At 45.2% G+C, this 9,736-nt stretch overlaps 1 protein-coding gene across 1 annotated transcript in view; it reads left to right on the top strand.

Annotated features, from left to right (window-relative positions):
* Vapb (VAMP associated protein B and C) overlaps positions 1 to 4,936 on the top strand; it is a 57,552-nt gene extending 52,616 nt beyond the window's left edge. The window contains exon 7 of the mRNA XM_004647252.2: positions 4,923 to 4,936. Coding sequence (XP_004647309.1) covers positions 4,923 to 4,936 — 14 coding nt within the window. The remainder of the gene's footprint in view (positions 1 to 4,922) is intronic.
* Positions 4,937 to 9,736: the final 4,800 nt, after the last annotated feature.

The raw sequence follows: 9,736 nt of genomic DNA, 5'->3' as shown, positions 1-9,736 counted from the left end.
TATGTTCTTACTGTCACAAGAGTACAGTTACTGTTGCAACCTAAACCTCATCAGTGCTACAGAGACCACCAGCGGCTGGGGCTGCTGGAGCTCTGTCTCTGGAGGTTCGGGGCATTAGGGGGTGGTCATCTAGAGCAGAGAACATCCGCCAGTGTTCTGGGTGTCAGTACCAGCTGTCCTAAGGAGGAGCAGTCAACTCTGGTTCCCCTGTTTTAATGGAGAAGACCAGCTGGGCTTCTAGGTTTGTCTACCACCTGGTAGCCACCACATAGGCCTAGCCTGTCCTGACTCCCCATTGGACCTGGCTGAGTCAGGGCAGAAGAGCTGGGCGGCAGAGAGTGAGGGTGCTAGTGAGCACCCTGGCAGGGTGGCCAGGGCAGGAGGGCTCCTCAGTGAATCTGTCTAGTGGTAATGGAGAGTCTGACTGTGAAGTAATTTTATGCCATAAAAGACCAATCCAATTCTGTTCAACTGTGTAGCATCTTAAAAAGAAAAGAAAAATAAAACCCCAAAATTAAGAATTCTTTTGTCATTTTGTCACGTTACTGTATGGGGGAATTAATTTATTATTATTTTGCCATTGGAAAGCTGATTTTAAAATGAGCTCCATCAGTAAGAAACATGTTTAATGATTTAACTATACACATGCATACACACATATGTGTATATATATATGTTTTTTGGTTGGCTTCAGATGACAGTGTGAAAAATATAACTGCTGAAACCTCTCCACCTGGTTCCCTTGCCCTTCCCTGCCCTCACTACTTCCCTAAAATGCGTCCCCGCTTTGGTCAGGAAGCTGTGCCAGAGAGCAGTGGTAAAGGGGTGCCTGCCTTTGGTGTGCCTTGTGTGCACATATTAGAGAACAAGCCTGGCAAGACAGACATTCTTAGAAGTCACGCCTCGAGCTGTGTAGCTCCCTGCCTGGCCAAGGACCTTGAGCCTGACCGGGCGGGAGGCTGTAGCCCGTCTGAGTCAGTACAGTGGCTGCATGCAGGCCTGCTTTTCACCAAGTGCCTGTAGCTTGGGTAAGGTTGAGCACATGGGTGGGGAAGGCCACCCTGTTACAGACTGCACGCTCCTCTCCCTGTGACTTAGGAAGGAAAAGGAAGTGGAAAGAAGTGAGTGGGGAGTGTCTTGCATTGTGTAATTTTCAGCATGTAGACTAAAGTTCACTGACTGGAGGCACAGCCCTGCAGTTGGCTTTGCAAGGAGGGAGATCCCCAGGATCTCCCACAGTACCTGGGGTGCAGAACAGCCTTGCGTGGATCTGCAAACTGAAGAGAGAGGGCCGCTTTGTTATAAAAGACAGTTCGTAAGGACAGCCAGCTGGTGAGATTTAAAGAGTGCCTAGGAGGCCACTGTTAGGGTCTTGGAAGGTGATTTAATGTTTGTTTACCTCTGAGGAAAGGAACTCAGCTATTCAGAGGATGCAGAGATTTTGGTTGCAACAAAAACCAAAAAATTCAGTGTGCGAAGTTGTCAGAAACCAAGTAAAATCATCTTTTAGCTGCTCTTGCTCTGCGGTCTAGTTTCCTTGTAGAGGTTAGAACTTGCTGAACACGTCTTTGTGCTGCTTCTTGGTTTCTGTTTTTGTTTTTGTTTTGTTTTAAGACAGTCTTGGTATGTAGTTCAGACTAGCTTTAAACTCATGTAGCCCAGGCTGTCCTTAACTTGTGGAGCTTCTGCCTCAGCCTCCCAAGTGCTGGGAATACACGGGTGCACCACCATGCGTTTATACTGCTCGTGGGAGAAGGAAGCGCCAAAGGGAAAGAAGCAAGGAAATCTTGGGAATGTGGCTTGTTCTGAGTCATCCTGAAACAGAATGTGCCAGACAAGTGTGAGGAGTAGATGCTCACTTTCTGGGGTTGGGCATGATCCCTAAGTATTCTGGAGAGCAGCGAGACACAGATAGGTGTCTTTCTGGAATGACCAAAGAAGGAAACCTAGGGGCGAAGTGAGGGCAGATGTGGTTCTCCCTTGTGGCAGTCTGTTCAGCCCAGAGAAGGCAGGTGGGGGGAGGGGGAAAGGCTGGGCAGGGCAGAGCGGGGGCCCAGGCAAGTCTGGCCAGGAAGTGGCCCTGCAGCACCTCTGTTGGTGCCTTGGACTAAGGAACACCAGCGTGCATGCAGAAGCAGTAACAGAGTTCTGCAAATTTTTATTGATTGAATTTTTAAATTGGTAATTTAAACTCTCTTGGTATGATACAAAGTGCCTATTAGAGACCACGGGCCATGTTATTTGCAGGTGTGAGGACCTGGCGGTTTCCTTTCTTAGTTTGCATGTTTTTCCTCTCTAGTCTTTTTAAACTGCTGGCACTAGCAGTAATAAATACTGATAAAATCAAAATTGATTTTTACCACCGGACAGTTTATGCCTAGAGAGACGGCTCATACCTACCTAACACCGAAGGGGGGAAAATGAAGAACCTCCAGTGATCCATGAAAACCTAAACCCTTTCAAACAAGTCCTAGGAGCAGCATTGCTATCGCCAGACATCAGTGCCCAGCTTGCAGGCTGTGGAGGCAGATACAGCTGAATGGAGTGCGAGCTCAGAGTTAAGTAGTCCTTCAAATTAATTTGAAAACAAGCCCAGTGTATGCATGTGTGCGTGTGTGTAGTGTATATACCATATGTAAGTAGCTTGACAGTTTTTAAATGGTGCCTATATTTTTGCACACAAATCTGTATTTGCAAACTCAGAATCCATGCCAAAATCTAGTACCATTTGTCATTTTCAGCTCTTTCTCAGAAGAACTGGCCCATGTACAAATTTCTAGTTATGGTTTATGAAACCCTTGGTTTAAAAAATAATAAGAGCTGGGGAGATGGCTCAGTAGAATAAGTGCCTCCCTGGAAAGCGCAAGAGTCTTGAGTTCATTCCCCGGTTCTGCAAAAAATAAAAAAATAAAAAAATAAATAAATAAATAATAATAATAGTAGACATAAGGGCCTGGGCCTCTGCTTCACCTTGCACATCTGAAATATTTTGCCTTCCCAGCGGTGTGGAGACCAGTATTCCCCCTGCTAGTGGTGCCTCCCCGCCTCCAGCTGGGCCTGTCTAATTTGAAGGAAGAGAATGAAGTAAAACGCTGGAATTAATTGAAAGGTAGTTCTCAGAGGAAAGTTCTCTTCATCGCACTTGGAGCCATGCTTGCTGTTGCAGAGGATGAATGCTTTCCAACGTGCGAGGAAATGGAACTGTGTTCAGAGGCCCCGTGGAGTGCGGATGGATGGGTGCAGTTTCCAGACCCGCAAGTCCCTGGAGGACAGCCATCACTCTTGAGAGTGCTGTGCAAGCGGTGCCGGGCCACATAACCCAACCAAGGCGGCCTCTGGGGCGACTTGGCCCGATGGGCCTTGGAGTATGCTTTTCCCCTGCTCAGACAGAGCTGCTTCGATAAACACTATTCTAAGGAAGTGGCTGTGTCAGTGTCACCACTGCCAGCGCAGAGCATCTCCTGTGCGGGTGTGTGCTGAGCTCAGACCCTGCGGTGGCCCCGCCCCAGGGAGGGTGTCTGCCCTGCGGAGGAGACCTAGGCTCCCTCAGGGTGAGGCAGGCCTGAATCTCTGGCTTAGAATTAAGTCAGCCTCTGGGCAAGTCTCCATGCGCCGACACTTGGACCCTTTTAGCTCACTGGAGGGCAGAGTGACCCTCGTCACTGCCCACCCTGAGGCTTTGATGGGTTTACTTCCACACCTGAACCAGCTTTTTCCAAGCTAAAGCGGGGAGAATTAGGGCCCCAGTTCAGATGCCCCTTCTTTCACTTTTGGAAGCTGAACTCCAGACAGTGAAGAAATGAGCCTTTTCCATTTTCTCACTGCCTCCATCCACATCTCTGCCTGATGCTCCTGGGAATGAATTTGGGGACTTTAGAAAGAAAATTACCAGCCTGGCTCAGAGAGGTGATGATGGGAATGCTTTATACATAGCTCATAAATTAAACGTGAATGAGAGCAGTTCATTAAAACTGGCATTACAGAAACGACCTGCTGAGGTTTGAAAACAGGCAAGCTGCTGGTGTCTCAGTCCTCTTCCTGAATTAGCGCTTCATTTCTCCAGGAAATCATGGAGAGGGCAAGTGATGGAAGGCCGCGATAAGAGGCAAGCTGGGGAGGCCGCGAGAGAGTCTACTCCAGTCTACTCCAGTCTCTGTGCATTCACCACACGGGCTAGTCGTGAAGAAAGTATTGGGGCACACAGAGGTCACCCGCCTCATGCTGAGGGACCCAGAACTAAAGTTTGTGGCCCTGTATATAATGCTTAAAAATAGAGCTTTCATTTTAGTTGTTCCCATTACAAAGGAGTTTTGAAAAATGTAAAAGGCAAGAGCACACATAGCCATGTGTTATATCTAAAAGTGAAACCAGTGGGAGGTGGATGAGAAGTTGTCTCAAATATTAATATTTTAGATTTTTTTCCTTAATAGAATTAATTCATTAGAAAATGTCTGCATCAAATCCATGGAAAACAAGGAAAAAAACAACAAAAGTACAGCTATTATCCAACTTGCCATAAATATTTGCAATTATGATACCTTGGAATGTTGCCATGATATGGATTGCTCTGATTAAAAGATGTCAGTTGAATAAAACAGTGCTGCGGGAGCATCATTTGCTGTTGCTAGATAAATGCTGATGTTTATTTTTAAACCAGGAAACATTGATCCTGTAACAATGCCCTATTACAGTTGCTTTATTACACCACAGGGCTGATGTGGATTTAATCATTTGGCTAATGGATGTGGGTGTGGGGCGGATGCTCGCTCCCTGGCCTGCTCTCCTGCCTGCATTCTGATGAGCCGCAGGAGCTCAGCCCGGGCTTCTGCGGGCAGGCGTGTGGAGAGCAATGTTTCTCTCATATCCAAAGCCACGTCTGGCTGAAAGAAAATGGGTTCCTGTTACGTTTTGTTTCCCTTCAGAAAACACCGACTAAGGGAGACAAATCAGATCTTTTAACACAATCTCATTAAGGCTTAGTGCTAACAAGAATGTAGAGCTTTTTATGACTTAAGAAGATGATAAATTAGTGTGCATGTTTTACACATTGACTCTGGCTTTCCTTGTAATACAAAGACCCTGTTCTTTTTATGAATGAGCTGCCTTCATTCCCATCTTTCTTTTGTTTTTCACATGAAAACTACATTCAGCGTTAGTCTTCCAGTACAGCATTCATTAAATTTTTTTCCCGATTGAATCTTTTACATGGATTGAAAAGTCAGAATTTACTGTTTGTACTACTGAGGCCACATGTACAAAGAACTGCCTTTTGCTTTTCATGACTCACATATTTAGCATTTAATAAATACTGCCTATATGTTAGATAGTATATGAGAGGCTGAGAAATTAATCAGTGGAAGTGACTGGCTTTTTCTTTCTTTTCATTTGTAAGCAGCCTAAGTTTGATGATTCCAGCACATATAGGGAGAAAAAACTGTCAAACACATTTGGTTGTCATTTCTTTTCCCTCCCTCCCCCTCCCACCTTTCGTCCCTCCCTTTGCTCTCCTCCCTCTCCTCCTGTCCTCCTCCCCCCAAGACAGTTTATAAACTGGTACCATTTGGAACTTCTATGAGAAACCCCAAATGATCTATTTAAAGGATCCCTTTGCTGAAAGAAATTTCAGTAATGCATGTTATTCCTACCCTGCTTTCCATCTTTCTCCCTGTCTTAAAAAAAAAAAAAATCTGCAGTTTGGGCTGTGTGCGTTTATCCTGACTTCAGCATATGTTAACATTTTAGGAACTGACAAGTCCTACATAGCTTAGAATGCGTTCGTTTTCATGTTTCTTTTATGTGTTTCGAGTTGTATTTCTTGATTTGAGACAGAACTCATTTTCAAAGTGGGTTCAGGAAAAAGACTTCATCACCATCCATTCTGTTTACCTGATATGCAATAGATTCATGGTTTTATGGCTGGATTTCCTTTTCCTGGCGGGAAGAGATGATTTTTTGCAGTGTCCAGATTGAAAGCGCATATTCACAGCATGTTCTTACATGTCCTGTGTCGGTCTGATGGCACCTACCCTGCCAACGCATAAACTTTTGTATGAGCTGTCTCTGTATTGTGTTCAATAAATTCTGTGCTCTGAATATATTTAAAGGATGCTTCAGTGTAAAATTATTTTAAATGGATGGCTTAAGAGTATTTAGATACGCTTTGGAGAACACACTGAGAGCCCATTGCCTGCGCTCATTGTTTCTTAGGAATACAAAATTGGATTTAAGGAAAATAACAGATATTTTGCATCAGAAAACAGATTTAAGAGATGACTTAGGCCAGCTCCCTCATTTTACTGATGAAGAAACTCGCGCTCAAGAGCTTAAGCCCAAGCACCACTTGTGTTCCAGTGGGGGAGGCAGCAGTCATTGATTTACAAAGTAACCACTGGTGTAAATTGCTTCGAACTCGGTGAGGTGAGGTGGCGTCTGTGTTTAAGGAGCCGTTGACAATTCTCCATCTTGCAGTATTTTGTTACAAACACATTACTGAACAGTTTCAACTTCTTTCAGAAAAAATAACCTGGATAAATGGTTATTTCTTATAAATGGATTTCGTATAAGACCACAGGATGCCTGGGACCAAGTCATTTCTCCTCCAATACCAAACCCACATGTTTTCTCCAGACAGTCCAAATTTTCCATTTCTTGTTTGATCTCCAAAGATGCTGAGAAATTATGCCCGCATGTGTCTGTATAACCTTGTGTTCTCATAAATCACCAGCAGCAGTGCTCTGCCTGCTTGGTATGTGTGTTCTTTGCTTTTTCTTTTTTGTCTTGCCTTTCCCTTTCCCTTTCCCTTTCCCTTTCCCTTTCCCTTTTCCTTTCCTTTCCTTTCCTTTCCTTTCCTTTCCTTTCCTTTCCTTTCCTTTCCTTTCCTTTCCTTTCCGTTCCTTTCCGTTCCTTTCCGTTCCTTTCCGTTCCTTTCCGTTCCTTTCCGTTCCTTTTCTTTTTTTGGTGGGAGTAGGGATTGAACCCAGAGTCTCCATAATGAGCTATACCCCAAGCCCTTTTGCTTCTGAGACAAGATCTTGCTGACTCACAGTTACCCCCTCTGAGCTTGAATTTGTGATCTTCCTGCCTTAGTCTCCTGCCAAACTGAGCTGCACTTACAAGCAGCCATAATTCCTGGCTGTAGTTTGCTTTTTTGACTTTGAAATATATCTTGAAGATCATGTTCTGTCAGCAGGCATAGTGTGACTGTCATTCTTCTGGGTGGTTTTGGTTTTCCTTAGAATGCAGTGCTTTCAGTTGACTCCATCAGCCAAGGTGCCAGGAAGCAGTGTCTAGTCCTGATTGCAGCAGAGAGAGCTGCAGTCCATACCCCCACCAATGCGCAAGAGTATCATTAGAGCAGTGTCTTGAAGAGAGGTGACTGGGTCAAAGGCAATCTGCATTTTAAATGTTGTCAGATGGTTTCTCCTGCTCCCAGAGAGGATGTAACAGTTCCTAGTAGCATGGACCTACTGCCTATTACCTGGGTGTCATTTTGCACTGCCTGCCTTTTGATCTTCACTCATCTTGATTTTAGTTTGCACTTTTTTTCCTTAAAGTTGAGCAGCTGTTCATTCAATAAAGACTGTTTGACAACCCATGATGACCTACAGTGAGGAGGGGTCAAGAGGACAAAGGCCTCTCACAAAGGGCTGTTGGCAGAGTGACAGAGGGAGAGTCTAGGGGCATAGGTCATGACTGCAGAAACAGGAATCAACATTTTAATCGTAGGAAAAATAATTTCAGCCAAGTGTGTAGAAATAGCTGGGGTCAGAGGAAGTAAGTGCTGTGGTCGGCTGCTAGTGCTCTGATGGCTGACCTACCCAGCACTGTCACTGCTGCACTGGTTAGTTTAAACGTGTTTGTTAACTTGACGTTCCTGAGGATCTTTCTGGCCTTGGTGTTCACAGGGGACACAGTCTGAAGGGAGCTTTTGGGAGGGTGACTGAAAGGAGGGCTGTCTTCAAAGTGTCAGAATCTAAGCTTTGAACTAGGAGTTCCCTTAGCTGTAACAGAAGGAGCTATTCTGAAGAAGTAACAAGAGAGTCACCATCAGTGCAGTAGAAGAAACCTGCTGCCTGGGCATTTGCGGGGGGTCCTGTAGTGGGAGTGACATGCCCCATTAGAACCTGAAAATATTCTCTGAAATTACGCTTACTGTCCAGGCTTGCTTTTTTCAAGTAGGACTTCTGTTTCTGTTTTCTCAGCAATGTCCGACCGCTAAAATCACTTCAAAGAAGAATAGAGGGGAAAAGTTTGGAGAAACACAAAATTAGCAGTATAGGCATTTTGAAAAATGAACCTCTATGCTACTTCAGAAATGTTAAGAAAGTGTGTAGGGAGGCAGGAAGCTCTTTAAAGTCAAGCCAAGATCCACTGGACATTTAACACTTGTGTAGTCACGCTGTCAGCCCTAAAAGCGGTTCTCAGCTACAGAAAATAGTGTCCCTTGGTGATGATAAAAACCTCCCACCAATACTCACTTAGCCAGTGCAAGAGGAACTGCTGGTGGCCTCTGGCCAGGGCCCTATCGTTTTCCACTTTTTCTTCCCCATCTCCTATAAATGTAGATATGCAGGCTGTGTACCCTTTGCATTACCCCCACCCCACCCCTTGATGGTTGTTTTGCAGTACTGGGGAGAGGACCTGCTTGGGAGGCAAGCACTCTACCACAGAGTCACACTCCCCAGCCCTGTGTTTGCACTGGCTTTTGCCCACTGGCTGATACTGCCTGCTCTGTGAGCCACTGCTCCTCCATCTCCCCTCCCCAAGCATTTGAATGCCCTCTCACCAGAGCCTACGCTTTATGGGATTGGAAACAGTTTAAGAGGAAGTTCTAGGTTTTGATACAGGGACAATAGAGGACCTTCAAGTATCCAAATAATATAAAGGAAATGTTATAACTGCCAACCTGCTAGAGGTCCAATACACCAAGTTTGTGGCCCCCAAAGTCGAAGGATGAATTCTAAGGAACAACAGAGGTTAGGAGCAGGAAATATTTACTGGGGGAAAGAAAGGTTTTGTCTAAGAAAGACAAGGGAGCCTGCAAAGCGGGTTACTCATAAGCCCGCTTCTCCAGGTAAGCTTTGTGGGGTAAAATCTCAAGGTGGGTGGAAGGCAAGACAAAACTGGGCAAAAGAGAAGAGTACAAGGACAGTATCTTAGCATCATACTTGGTAGTACTGATCCAATGGGGAAGCAGTCACCTAGCAAGTGTACAAGGACAAAGAAAGGCTTTTTGTGGAGGGCTGGGTCAGGGACACTCCTGGCCCCCACCCAGGTGATCGATAGCTATTTAGAATATGAATCGTCATTTATCCTTAGGGAAGCCTGTAGGTGTGTGTTCATCCTGTCTTTTGTCTGGAGGTGTGGCCCCTAAGGAATATGCCTCCTCCCACAGCTGCAGTGTATTCCCATCCTCTGCACTGGCTCTGCTGTGGGCCTCACCTTGTCTGTGTATAGTATTTCTAACTAGTTTAGCTATCTGTAACATTCCCCCCACTGAAAAGGTACCCCTAAGTGCCTCGAGGGGGGAAGAGACAATGACTGCTTTGGCTACTTCAGACTGAAGGGGGTCATAGTTGTGATGTAGTTGTGATTGGCAGTCAGAAATATTCCAGAAAGTCTATTTATAGGCCCTGGATAGATGGGCATTTTTATCTTGGGTAGGCATAATAGCCTTAAGTCTGGGGGAGACAAAGCCAAAGAAACAGTTAAATATGCTTGAGGCAAATAATAATAG

The sequence above is a fragment of the Octodon degus genome, unplaced genomic scaffold, assembly GCF_000260255.1.
Source record: "Octodon degus isolate 3935 unplaced genomic scaffold, OctDeg1.0 scaffold00296, whole genome shotgun sequence".
Classification (NCBI taxonomy): Eukaryota; Metazoa; Chordata; class Mammalia; order Rodentia; family Octodontidae; genus Octodon; species Octodon degus.
This window is presented reverse-complemented; position numbering and strand designations above follow the sequence as displayed.